General features: G+C 37.3%; 1 protein-coding gene across 10 annotated transcripts in view; it reads right to left on the bottom strand.

Moving 5' to 3' along the window:
• Positions 1 to 8,466: 8,466 nt before the first annotated feature.
• The window catches only part of SOCS6 (suppressor of cytokine signaling 6), a 31,066-nt gene continuing 24,818 nt past the window's right edge, over positions 8,467 to 14,714 (bottom strand). For 6 of the 10 annotated variants that reach the window (XM_073331737.1, XM_073331731.1, XM_073331736.1 and 3 more), the window contains 2 exons: positions 13,653 to 13,783; positions 8,467 to 10,814 (listed from right to left, as the gene is read on the bottom strand). In XM_073331737.1, coding sequence (XP_073187838.1) covers positions 9,085 to 10,689 — 1,605 coding nt within the window. In that variant the 5' untranslated portion in view covers positions 10,690 to 10,814; positions 13,653 to 13,783 and the 3' untranslated portion in view covers positions 8,467 to 9,084. The remainder of the gene's footprint in view (positions 10,815 to 13,652; positions 13,784 to 14,714) is intronic. The other 4 variants (XM_073331740.1, XM_073331735.1, XM_073331741.1 and 1 more) reach the window with 2 other exon arrangements.

Here is a 14,714-nt window from a genome sequence, read left to right as displayed (position 1 = left end):
ATTGGCAGAGAAGTATATTATATTCAAGTGGAATTCTGTGTTGTCTTGGAGACAAAGCAGTAAACTAACCACTTAGGCAAATATCATTTACAATGGGATCCTCATAGAAAGCTCATTGATTTACCTCACTGATATCATTGCTAATAGGAAGAGGAAGTGTGCTGCCAGGACACTCACAGGTCTAATTGGTGCTTTGATAATATTTTGGAAAAGCACATTAAATTTCATTTTTCTTGGATGTTTCTTTGGAGATGGAAAAGTGACTTAAGACATCAAGAGATTTGAGAGTGAAGTAAGAGGCTATCACTTTCATGCTGAGCAGTCAGATCTCTTCATGCTGAGACTTGGATATACAACTAACTAACTGACTGAGGATTGAAGAATCAAGGATTTCCTGGGCCACATTAGGCCCATATTCAGTTCTCAGCATTTAGACTGTGATTAAAGTACACCATTTCCATTTAAACTAGACCCTGGGGAGAGTGTAACTTGTGAGAAATATAACCCCAGAGTGTCATTTAACTAGTATTAGGCATGTAAATTAGAAAATATATTTTATTTATATTATAGTACTCCTGATCAGAATCAGGTCCCTACAGTGCTAGAGACTGTGCTGAGTTTGCATACTGTACCCTCACTACCCTGTGATACGAGACCTGCAGCAGGACTGGCAGGCTCACAAGGCTCTGTACTGGAGCCTGGCTCTGAGACCCTGCAAGGGGGATGTCTACACTGCAATTTTATAGCTCTGCAGCTTGAGCCCTGCTAGCCCAAGACAGCTGACCTAGGCTCTGAGACTCTGTGCATTGGGTTTTTTTTAATCGCAGTGTAGATATAACCCTAGGGATTTATCTTTAATGCACTGAAACTGGAGAAAGGTCAATTACTAAGGACAACAGCAGATATAAGAGCAAGTTGCAGAAACTGAATGAGCACCCAAGTGGCATTACACTCACTCTCAGCAGTGAGTGGTAAGGAGGAAGAAAAGCTGTATTTGGAGTGGGTGTCCTGGCAGGGTTCACTTGTGCTCCCTAAAAACAGGAATATGTTGTACAGTCCATACAGCTTAGAAGCTCAGAAGATCAAGTCAGAAACTATTTCAGAACCAAACTAGTGGACAGAACTGAAATGCAGGCTCAGCCAACAGCACAATAGCAGACACTAGATATTAGATATCAGATATTAGAAAGTCCTACGTATTTCATTTCCCACTGAAACCTCATAGAGCAAAAAGAAGAAAGATACCAAGAAACTGAGTTCTACTTCCTCACACATATCCATGTTCATGAATTGCAAAGAGTCCAATCTCCCAATCACAGATGCTGGGGCTTTAAGGAAACAAACCCAAATATCACAAGAATTGGCAACACTGCTTCTCCAAACCAGTAAAGGAAAAAGTTTACCTGCTTTGCTTAGTTCAGAAATAAACAAAGCATTTTCCTATATACCACTTCACTTCTTTTAGGGCAAATAGCAAGGCAGTTTTGATTTTTTATTCTTAGTTAGCTTTAAAACTCCTTCAAGTAACACAGAACACAAATGGCTGGGCTACACTCCTGTGAAGCCCTACATAGAGGCAGGAAGGAATGTGTTTTTAATAGAAGATACTAAATAAGAGATTTTTCTGTGAAGAATTGAGTTCCCAGCAGTGGATGTGCAAAAGCAATGGATCGTACAGTCCAAAGAATTCTGAGACAGAACAAGAAAGAGCAGCTGCTGTTTCCTCATAGAGGCAGTGAACTGGGGAAAAGTTGGAATGCTGAATGCAGTCTCTGGGGGAATACTAGTGCCAAAAGTCTCTTCAGCCCAGAGGCCTCCAAGATTGATGAGATATGGGCAAACACAGAAATGTCCTCACCTGAAAGCTTTAGCAGAAAGCAAGACAATGTAGCTGTCATTAGGAAAAGGAGGATGATACTACAAAGTATTTTCTCCATTAATGTAGCAATAATTAAATAATATTTAAACTGCTATAAACTAAAAGGGGTTGCATTTAAAAATATGAATGGTTTCTGGTTCATACATTGCAGAAGGCTAAGCAAACCATGAAACTGTCTCTGAGCCAGAAGGAAGAATTCTACATAGCTTCATATAGCTGAGGAGAGTTGCAGAGCCTATAGTAAGATGGAGAACTTGTGTATAAAGCTTTCTCCTTCGCACTGTAGGATTCATGACGTAGAATTCTATAAACATCCTGTAACTAAATGTATCTTGATTCCTTCCAATCCAAGGAATCACTTCAGCTCAACATATTAGCAAATAGACACAGACTGAAGAAAATTAGTTAGAATACTAAATTTAGGACTAGATTGTGTCTAAGAATAGATGGATTGTGGAGCCCCACAGCACAATGCCTCCTGAATTTTCTGGGGCAAAGCCTAACACTATTCTTGTCACAGCTCTTCTTCCTCTCTTTCCCATCCCACTCCCTTTTGGATTGTGACCCCACTCTCCTCACTCCATGGGTGGAAAGCAGGGCCGACTCCAGGCATCAGCGTTCCAAGCAGGTGCTTGGGGCAGCAGTCAGAAGAAAGGGGCGGCAGAGTTTCCGCAGTGGCGGCAATTCGGTGGCAGCTTCTCCGTTCTGCCGGCCGTGGTGGCAACTTCTCTCTCTCCTGCCGTCCGCGGTGGCAATTTGACGGCGGCAGGTTTTTTCACTGCTTGGGGCGGCAAAAAGCGTAGAGCCAGCCCGGGTGGAAAGACAGCACTTTGACTACAGGGTCAGCAACTGGCTCTAGCACAGGGTGGAGAATCCTTGCACAACCTGTTCACACTCTGGACTGTTGTGAGTTGAGAGCAGGAAGTCTTATTTGCTTGTCCTTCCTGATGTCAGCCAAGCAAAGCTGGGTCTGCCTCTTCTTGCCCATTTTGGAAGGTATCGCTTGAATTTACTGCCTTTACAAACAACCATAAGAAGAGGGCCAGTTAGCCTGCCAAGGACCCCAGTGCTGCATTAGTACTTTAGGTGATTCAGTAAAGGTAACTGGCAAGTTGGCTAGCTAGAGTCACATGCTCCATGTTGAGGGTGCAGAATACATAGTGTTTCTGAGTCATCCCCCCTTCTTCAAGAAAATATTTAACTTTTATTTTCCCTATGTAATCCCATTCCCACTCTGAATGGCTTTTGATGAGAGGAAACAGCAGAATCAATTTTCTAATGTATAACACACTTAGAAGACATAAGGATACAAGTGCTACTGTGGACAGTAGGAGATTGGTTTAAAATAAAAAACACAAAACATATTCAAGAAAGCATCCTCATTCAGGACAGAATTTAAGACTATGCTTATGTTCCTTTTAAGTCTATGGGACTTAAGCTCTGTTCTGAACAGCGATGTATTTAAACACATGCTTAACTGCTTTGCTGAATCAGGCCTAACAGAGAACCCAAAATCTAAAAAGTGAAAAGCTGTTAGTGGTAACAAGGCAAAGTGTACTAAAGAAAAACAAAAAAGTCACACATATAGAACTAAAAACTACTATTACCATATACAAAGGAAACAGATTAAGTGAGACTTATACCTCAAATGAGAGAAGAAGATCTCATGAGTGACAAAGCCACAGATCTCATAGAAATCTTTAGTACTTATAGGAGAAACAGCATTCAAAGTTAAAGCACTTACGCTTTATTCCATGTTTCATGTGGTGAGGCATCTACCCCTGAGGGTAGGCTTTTTACATCCATTCTCCCATGTTTAAAACAAAGAAGATACATAATATGGACAAGACTGGGAGCATGAGCATCTCAATTATAAACATTTCAATCCTATAGAGTCATTTTCAAATTTATAATTGCACTAATAACAATCCCAACCCCATCCCTTACCCAAATTTAAATACACATTTATCCACAAGCTGACACAGTTGTGATCTTATTGGACTAAATTCACCCTGGCGTAATTGGCAGTAAGTTCGCTAGCTTCAGTGGAACTGAGAATGCTTAATGCTTACATTAGAGCTAAATTTGACCTGGTATTTTTAAAAGTGAAGTGTAAAGGACTTGATGTAGATAGACAACACAACCACATATCACACAGTACCTTTAAAATCAACTAGAACATGTGAACAAAAACAACAGCTGACTTAAGAGACAGGCAGAAATGTGCAACTACATTTGTCAGTATATAATCAAATCCCAAATGATTCTTGCAATAGCAGTGGCTAAATAGGAATTTTAAGTTCCAACCACCTTTGACCTCAACAAAGGGAAAGCTTCTTCACCCCTTCCCCACACCCACTCAAAGACTGACAGTATTAGCTGCTACAATAATGTGTTTTCTTTTAATTGTAAGTTTAAAAACAACAGAAAAAAAGCCATTGAAATATATATTAAAGCTGTGGTTTTGGGAAACTGAGTACCAAGTCTGTAGGGAGAAAACAAAAAAATGAAAACTTGTTATGTATATCATTTTTATAGACATACCAATTATTTATATAATACAAATTGTTAATGCTGTAATATTTTTGAAATTTTGTATGCATTCCCTGATTTAAACATCCTACTACCTTAACTAACCCAAACAGCACCAAATAAACTAGTGATTATGTATTTTGTACCTTTTTTAACTTCAATTTTGGAGCTCACACTCAAACTACTTGATGGCTTTCCTGAAAATTATGAACTCTCACTTTTTTTAGGAAAAAAAAAAAAAGGGCACCATTCAAGGCAAGCTTTTTTTGGAGCGTTTACACTAAAAAATTGAAAGCAGCACCACCACAGGAAACAGTGATAGCCAAAGCTATCTAAAGTGTGCATGCTCAATAAACACCATATTTTAATTATATACTGGCAACCTCCTGGAAAGCAAAAATGATAGCCAGAGATACAAGCACCTTAATAGCAGGAAAAATTGCAGCTATATTCTGATCACAAGCAAATGATAGCTCAACATCTCATTGATACGGATATAAGTCAGCTATCACGCCTCCCCCCAAAAAATTTTCAATATTTGATTCAGGATTTCATTTTGTTTATTGAATACTCCACAGATTCTCTTGTGAATGAAATTTTTATTTACACACTGTATCTAGAAGCAGATACATAAATCCTTATACAATTATTTTTTCAAAAATGTGCAAGAAATTACTATAATTTTGTTTACAAACCAAAACACATTAAAATCAATGGACTTTGGATAATTCATTCTTTGGTGTGCTTAGTACAAATAACGCACACCTAGCTTGAAACATACAGAAAAATGTAAACTACAGCAATCTGGATTGCAAGTATTAATTTCATGGCACTCCATCACCACTATAAAATTCTTTAACCCAACATGTATTAATACAAAATTCTGTAAGAATTTTTTTCATTATCCGTGTTTAGGGTTTAGAACACTTTCCAGATAGAGCAAGCTCCATAATATTTTGTGATGTTATGAGCTATTAACTATCCCATGTCTATTAATAAAGAATGTTTTTAATATTTTTCTCTGTAGAATTTTAAAAAGTATTAAAAGAAATAAGATTGGCAATCAATATTGTACCCATCATTTAGCTTAGAATTTAAAAGTTATGTAACTGAGAACCATTCCTTACTGGAATTACAGGCAATATATTGCTGGTATTATGATTTAATTTACATAGCCAGAATTCATACAGTATGAAATGCAGAGAAGAAAAACTTCTCATATTTTCATTAGCCCAGCAGTCAATGTTCATATAAAAGCACCTCTTAGCATGATCAGACTATGAAATGTATATATTTGAAAATAAAATTTCTAATTAATAATAGCATTTCCAATGGTGGAAACCATCTTGATAAAAGCTACTAATGGTGGAAACCATCTTGATAAAAAGGATAGTATTAATTTATGTCAGCAGCAGCATAAAGGACCTGCAACCTGACCAAAGAATATAAAGAAACTTAATTGAAGCTAATTGAATAGCTTCAATTAACACTGTTGTAAGAATCAGAAAAAAACCTTTGACATAATATCGAAATACAAGCTGTAGTTTTATTCTTCTAATTAGTAAAGCAGTCAGTGTCACCAATAACTTCCATCATCATCTTGTAGCTTCAGAAATAAATTTTATTTCAAAGTTTCATCTTCAAATACATTTTGCAACAATTCAGTTGCAAGTCTGACTGTTGTGCTGACTAAAATAAACACTGTTTTACTTTAAAGGAACAGAGTCAAGTCATTTTTATTTTTATTTAATCTTTGTTTATCTTCCTTTAAAGGCCTGAAAATAACTTTTTCCTCAACCTACCATTTTTTGTTTTCTTCCATTTGGCAAACACAGATTTTGTTCCTCTATTTGTTATTGAGCACAAACCAACACAGTCTTTCCTGATTACAGTTGCTGCCTCTTAATAATTTTCAGTTGCCTTGTAACTAAACAACCTTACTATGGCTGTCACAGTAATCGCTATAATAAGCAACTATAAGTCAATGTTTTCAAAACAGGGTTTCTTAATTTGTGCTCCTACTATTGGCTGGAAGACTGCTTCAGTAACAAAAAGAGAGAGATTCTGAATCCATCAGTTTTAAAAAAATATGTCTTTACAGAATGGTGGATTTCAAAATATTTGAAATTTAGGACACTACAGCATCAGATTACAAAAAAAAGTCTAGGCAGGTCATCTCTTAGGTCTAAATTACTTGTCAGGGTCCTTTTAATCAAACCTATGGAAAGCTCGTCCAAAAGTGGCAATTAGAACTGGACCTTTTACTAAGTTTACAATTAAAGTACACAGCAAGGAAGGCAACTCAAAATGGACTGGATGATTTTAATCAAAAGTAGTATTTCAAAAGTAACCAACTCTTATAGGTGACCAAACAAATAAATGAAGACATGGAAAAGAAACTTGGCACACAAGTTCATATACATTTTCTCAACAGAGCAATGAAATTGGGATATTAGAGTTTCACATGTTTAAGCCCTTATACAAGGTCCATTAAATACTTATGCACAAAGCATATTTTAAATGCATCTTTCAGTTTGTTAAACACTGGGATATATTTCACTAATTTTATATAATTGCCTAATGTACTACACCATTCCAGAGACTTTGTACAATGTACGGTCCCTCTGGACTGCATGGGGGAAGAACTTTTAAAGTGAAAAAAATGTGAGAGGTTTCATTCTAACAAGTATGTTTCATATGCCATAAAAATTATTTCCTCTGTCCTCCTCTCAGATAGAATCAGAACACTGTACCAAGCTATAAGATTATTGTGCCTTTTTTAATAAAGTTTGTAGCCCTGATTCAAAGAAGAAAAAAACCTCCAGAAGAGAAAAATCTGGATTCAAACTTGCATAAATATATGTGAATGGCAGAGACAACAAATTAAACATATATACTTTTCTGAGAATTTTTTTTAAGTTTAAAAATATTATTGGACAAAAGAAGAAATCATTATCCTCTATCCCTCAGAACAGACAGGCTTTATCTGCCTTTGATTTTTTTTTTTAAATACTGTGGTCCAAAAAATAAATTAAAAAAAAATATATATAAATTTAGCATATCAATTCAGGCAACCCAAGATGTAAGTGCTACTATAGCACTTGGCGGCAATAGTGTATCCAATGCTACAAACTCATTTCACGGGCAAAAAAAGCTAGATAGAATAAGCAGAAGAAAATGATCCAAAAAGGATTTATCCCAGCCTTTTTCTATGTTGGTCTTTACTAAATAGAAACTCCTGCCAACTGCTGATGGAGAAGGTGACATGCTAAAAATATAACATTGATTTTAAAACAAAACAAAAAACCAAAGTTAGTCATGGTCACTTTTAAAATTGAAAACACAAATGTAATATAGCTATAAAGGGAAACACCAATATGATGAATATTGCACAAAGAAAACTTTGCAATCTAGGGCCCAGTCTCCCAATTCAGAAATCTCTTTTAGAAAGTCAGGCTCCCCATAGACTTTTCAAATGCCACTATCCTTGTCAGATGTTAGAAATATTTACTAAATAGATATGATACCTTTATGTCAAATCAGTCAATTTTCATGACAGCGCCTGGGACTGTTAGTAACGAAGCATTTTTCTGTGGCCACTGTATTAAACCAAAACCCCTTCTCCTTCTAATTTCAAATATACAAATGCAGCCTTGGGGATAATTTGTTTAAGCCCTCCCCCACTCCCCCCAAAAATCCCAGAATCAAATCCTAGCTAGCTATCAAAATGCAAGAGAGAAAAGAGAAGGGGGGGGGACAAACCAAAACCAACTGTAGTGTAGAAATTGGCTTTAAGAGGTCTCGTCACATTATCACTTTAATTGATAGTTCCTACAATTAGGGAGATTTGTAGATTTTTTTTCAACAGTGCCATTAGTAATCCATGTTTAGCACTTATCTTAAATACTACAATTTCCATATTGATTCTCTGTTTTTTCAAAACTGTTTTTAAAGGCTGTTTTTAAAAGGAGAAGAAAAAATTATAAGGAAATTCCAATAAAAAGAAAATTCAACCCAATTTCTCAAAGGCAAAATAGCGTGTACAAACTATGAAATCATTTAGGAGAAAGGAGGTTTCCAAAGATATGCTGCATAACTATATTCCATCACACAGCTACATCAATTAATAAGTTTGAAATTAGGGCAGTTCTATGGAGATGTCCATTTAGGATGCTGGGAAATCATTTTCACTACATTCTGTAATTTATCTACCTGTATGTTTTGTCCACAATTATCTTTATAAAATAGGCCATTTTAAGAAGACAAAAATTCCATTCTACAAGTTTCATTTCACTTTTACTTATTGTTGAATACACATGAAATGCACTCGGAATGCATAAAAATCACAGTGGATAGCAGCAAAGAACTTGGGGAAATTAAGGAGAATCTGATCATTCACATTGAGATTATTTTCTGCACATTGATGAAAGATAGATATTTCACACTTCTAAAAACCTTGAGATCATTCTTTTTTTTTAAAAAAAGAAAGCCCCCTCAAACAAACAAAAAACACCAAACATAAACAAACAAAAAAGATGCATTACCCTTCTTTACACACAAAAATGAAACATTGTTATGGCAGCAAAAGATTTTGATAGCAATGAAAATTTGTAAACTGTATTTCAATCTTTTTTTTGTTCCCAAAGTGCAAGATGCAAGATTCCCATAAGCTTTCAGTAGTGCTTTTCTTGTAAATAATCCTTCATTTTGTTTGGCAAAGGCAGTTTCTGGATCAGGTCTATTCTGGTATACTGACGTATAACAAAACGACACAGGTACTGTAAGGAACGCACCTGCATAAACCGAGATACTGGGTTTGTCAATCTCACTGGGTAAGTTGCAGATCCAGGCAATCGAGACCTTGAATAGCAAAAAGCTCCATTTTCAGAGTCCCTGATTGAATGTTCAATTAGATCAACAATAGAAGTATGGCCCTCCACATCTGGTTGTTCATAAAAGCTAAACCTACCGTTTGAATGTTCAATTCTAGTATGAAGAGTTTTACCATGGGAGCGAAAACTCAGGCTTAAAAGATAACGGTCATCAGAGCTATCTCGAACAAGAAATGAACCATCGGGCACATTCGCCAGTTTTCCCTCTGCCTCCCAACGTGTGATAGGGCCCCAGTACCATCCTTGTTTTGCAAGTTTTTTCAGTTCCTCTGTGAGGCTCGTCACAACCATAGGACCACTATTTTGTACAGAGTCATAGACTCTTCCAACTCCTGGGGCAGAGTTAGGATCAAAATTCAAATGGCAGCGCATACTTTCAGCCACATGGGCATCTGTGCCATTCAGTCCATTGAAGTTCCTTTGGATTTGATTATTCTGCATTGGAGGTAGCAATGGTGAAAGTGGAGGGACATCACTGTGATTAACTCTTGGGCTTTGCAACATGACTCCTGTGGTACCAATCAACAAACCATTCACTGCCTGGTCCACAAAGATATCTGGAGCAACAACTACATCTTGATCCACCTGACCCTCATCTTCATGAAAAGCATTTCCGCCCACTTGAGAAGAAACAGTTGAAACTTCCATGGGTGAGGAACTATCCAGACAGTAACTACGTGATCCTTCCAAAGGATACATTCCCTCATCTAAAGGCACAGTATACTGAATGTAGTCCTGAGGCATTAGTCCAATAACTACAGGCACGTGTTCATCAATATGAAGATGTAGGTCCCCATTCTGGGATTCTGTACTTTTTAATGTATTGTTTTGTTCTTGAAACACACTATCTGACTGCAAGTCATGGAAGTCCTTTCGAACACCATTCAGTGCTGGGCTTGGGTTAGAGGAGTGGACCAAGGCCTTGACTTTCACTTCCATTTTGATACAAGTCTCTTCTGAGTTTGTCGATCGAAGAGGCCATGGTGTTGGACTGTAATGATGGTTACGGAGGGATGTGGATCTTAGAGGTCTTTGAGCTCTCACATCTTTAAAGGTTATTGGAGCAGATGAGGAAGAAAAGGTATCGTCATCAGCAGAGCTTACAGATGGCGTGCTGCCTTTCCCTTTCTGCTTTTGTTTTGCTGAAAGCCTTCTTTTTAAAGTACCCATTAAGCTTTCACTTTTTGATCTATTTTTGCCACCTTTTTCATCTTCACTGTTAACTTCACAGCTAGCCAAATCTTTACCATAGCAGCTGCCAAACAAGGAGTCATCTTTTCCAAATTCACTTAATGATGGCTGCTGAACCACTACAAAGTCACTTTCTTCTTTGCTTTTATTTAAGTTAAAGGACTTGCGAATTGTTTTGAGACTAATTTTCTTCATTATGACAAGTTACCAAGTCTGGCTGATCAAAAACTCTTCTTGTATTTTAGCCTTAACACATGTAGAGCAGCCTCTGCTTCATGTATATATTTTATCCAGCCTCATTTAACTTCAAGAGCCATTTCCTGGAAACAAATAAAAAGACATTTAACTTCACAAAAGAAACATTTTAAACGAAAACTACAGTTGGGCACCAAATGAATGCAAAGCTGTACTTAGGAAATCCAGTCAAGTTCAATAAATGACTTAAAAGTACAACATCTGCTTTTTGAGTTGCCTGCCAGTTGTTCTGGTTTTAAAATCACTTTTTAGTTTTTATATATAATTTTCCTCTTTCCTTTGCTATGTGAAAGACCAACCCAACACAGGGGAAGCTGACTAATTGTTGAGGATGATAATGGGTACAACAAGCTTCCTAGTCCAGGGCTAGATTGTGACTGGTCCTAACGTGGCCATGAGGAAATTTTCCTGTGTAGATAAGCCCTAAGAGACCTTCACTCACTCTGTGTGCCCAGCCTCTTTGGTTCCCACATCACAGGTCCAGCCATGGGGGGTGGAGAGCAGAGAGAGCAAGGTGTACCTGCTCAATACTACCCATTTCCCTCTCCTTCCTTCCCCACCCCAAGAGTATGTAGACAGAGGAGTGGGGAGTAGGTGGAGCCTTGGCTCCATCCCCTCTCCCCTACCCTCAACTGAGATGAAATGATACATGGGGCAGCACCACGTATAGGGCTACAATAAGTTACTTCCCCCCTACTCCCTACCCAGAGAATTCATTCCCAGGGCTCCTCATGAAGCAGCACAGCTACATGCCTCTCCTTACTCATGAGCCATGCAGCCTTGTAATATGCCTTTATAATTTGTGTACCACAACTACATTCACTCAGTTACTAACAACCAACCTTAATTTTTTGGTATAAATGATTACAAATGGAGCTCCCCAAGTTAGTAAGGGCTGCAGGATCATGCCCAAACATTAATTATAGGATTTCTGTCACACTTAAAAATGCCTTTTAATTTAAAGAACATGTTAAGAAAAACCATGTGGCTACAGGAAGAGATAACCATAAAAAACATTTTCTTGTCATTAAGGAGCAGTAGTTAAAGAGTGAAATGAGAGTTTCATTCACAGAATTGGACTTATAAGTTATAACAAGACAATATTAGTAACAATAACAAAACCAAAACAATCTCCTTCACATCTTATTGCAAGGTAACTTTTTTTTTTTTTAAATGCAAATCAAACAAGGAAATTCAGAGATATGGTATTCACAAAAAATTCCTTTCATTCACTTTTCAAAGGTTCTCCCAACTCCCTTTAGGGTCATCATTTCTTTAAAATAGGTGCATCCAGGAACATCAAACTTCATTGATGTTAAGTAGGAGCTTTCACAGGTTTGAGGGCGTGCATGTAGGAATTATAGAAACATTTAAAGGTGGTGTTGTGAAAATACTTAAATATGTATTAAGTAAAATACATAATGATATGGTATGGTATAATTTTTATTAGAATGAGTTTGCGAAAGCAGAATTACTCACAAGTGGCAAAGTAGGGAGTAGCTAGTAGAAAACTACATTGGGACCACAGGAAAAGGAAAGCTGTATATTGGATGAAAGGCCAAGATGGGGAATAGGAAGGAGGTAGCCACTTATGAAAGTTGGAGGCTGTCTGGTCCAACTTACATTCCAACACAGCTCGGATCTATGACTGGCTTCCAAGGTTTACAGGTATTTCTACTACTGAGCAATTCTTAAACATTTTTTAAAATCTAAGGAAATACTCTACAAAAATCAAACATATTTGAAATTAAGCATATGCAGAGTACGATCATCCAAACTATCCTAATTCTGACCCTCTTGGAGCACCCTGAGAGCAGACAAAACACATCTGCAAAAACTTTATCACAAAGTTTCACCAAGTTTAAGAATAAAGTATTAATTTTGAAGCCTCTAATGAAAGGAACTGGTGGGAAGAGAGGAAAAGGTCATCTCTGAATCGTTCTTGGTTCTGAGTGCCACTATGGGAGCAGAGTAGTTCTTGTTTGGATTTATTTAAACTGTGCATTAGCATACTTTTGATTATTAGAGGATTTTTGCAAAGTGGAACCTTACCTTGGAATTTCAGGCTAATATATCTTGAGAAAACTCCAACATTATCAAACAACACTAAAGTAACTACCATATTGTAAAGAATACAAGAGAACTGTCACAAAATGACATCGCTATATTTTAAAATGCTTTAGTTGCCAATATTTTCTCATGCTAGTCTAGAAAGAAAGATCTGCCACTTTCCACTGCAACTGTGAACACTATGTTTTAGCACAGAAACCTTATGGATTATAGGTCTACAACTTTTGGTAGTTAAATATATTTATCAGATTAATAAAGCATATAATGAGAATGATGGTCATGTCTTAAAGTTATAAAAACTTGTGCAGGATTAACCTTGGTATGTCCCAGGGCACCAGTTTATTCACCCATGAACAAGCAACGTGATCAAATGAATTATGGTCCTGGCCTGTAGCCCACTGAATTCAACTGAAATACTGAATTTAACTGAAATTGATTTCAATAGGCTTTTTATTAAGTCCTATTACGTACTGGACCAGTCTGCACTGAGAAGTCCAGTGACTTGGTTTAAGTTAAAAATTATATTGACCTAGCCTCATCGCAGGGCTGTGAAAAATTTGGCACCCTAAACACCACAGTTAGGTTGACCTAACCACAGTATTGCTGCAACTAGGTTGATGGATGAATTCTTCTGTCAACCTATCTACCACTTCTCAGAGAGGTGGATTAACCACATCAGCAGAAAGACCCTTTCCGTCATTGTAGGAAGCATTTACACTGCAGCGCTAGAGTGGCATTCCTGCATAACCATAGCTGTTCCTCTGTAGGGCAGACACACCCTTAACCTCTCTCTGTCTCAATTCTTCCAGATGTAAACTGCTAATAATACTTACCTCTGAGAAGTAGGTAGGCCTTATATTGAGGGCTGTTAGTAAAGAACTGTACAGACATACATACAGATGTGCAAAGAATGAAGCATTTAGGAACTCATTGGGACACTCTTGCATGCACAGATTTTTCCCACCTAGGGATGACAAAAATTAGTATATGTATTATTTCATGGAATGCATCTTGCCGTAGTGTTTGTTATAAAAGTAGCAGTTAATATCAGTGGGACAACTTAATTTGAAACTCTGTAAGAATTATAGTATTGCTGAGCCCCTGTACGGAAGTACTTTCTCAGTAGCACCTCCTGCATAGTCAATTTTAATAAGTTCTCCAGTAAGGTCTGATGCAGATATCTGCTGCTGTGAATATGCAGTATGTTATGCTATGGTATTCCAAAAAGTCTAGTGGACAATATAAATATTTTAGGAATACTTTGAGATCAAAAGAGGTAGAAAGCTAGACAGACAAAATGAAATGAGAGTGGAGACAGCCAGGGATCAAAGAAAGAAAGAAAAAGAAACTCTGATAGTCCAAAAACTTTTATTTTAAAATCAGATTTTTACCAAACATAATTTAGAAGAAGACATAGACTACTAAAGGCTAGGCAGGCTACAAAAAGTTAACAGAAAGCTGCGGGCGGCCATGCCTTTGGACAGTCAATGTAAACAAACTGTCTAACACCTCGCCAGCAGATTACCCTGATGGGACGCGTGCAGCCCGCGGGCCGCAGATTGCCTACCACTGATCTAACCCGACCTGTATAAAACGGGCCACAGGAATTCCCTGATTTAATTCCTGTTTGAACCAGATCATGTATTTCAGAAAAACATCCAATCTTGATTTAAAAATTGCTGTTAAGTTGTTCCAAGGTTAATTATTGTCACTGTTAAAAAATTACAACTTTTTCCAGCCTGAATTTGTCTAGTTTCAACTTCCAGCCATTGGATCTTGTTATACCTTTGTTTGCTGGACTGAGGAGCCGATTATCAAATTTTTATCCCCATGCAGGTACTTATAAACTGTGAACAAGTCACCTGAACTATCTCTTTGTTAAACGCATTAGATAG

Source organism: Lepidochelys kempii, chromosome 2, assembly GCF_965140265.1.
Source record: "Lepidochelys kempii isolate rLepKem1 chromosome 2, rLepKem1.hap2, whole genome shotgun sequence".
NCBI lineage: Eukaryota > Metazoa > Chordata > Testudines > Cheloniidae > Lepidochelys > Lepidochelys kempii.
Note: the sequence above shows the minus strand (reverse complement) of the source record. Positions and strands in the feature narration are given on the sequence as shown.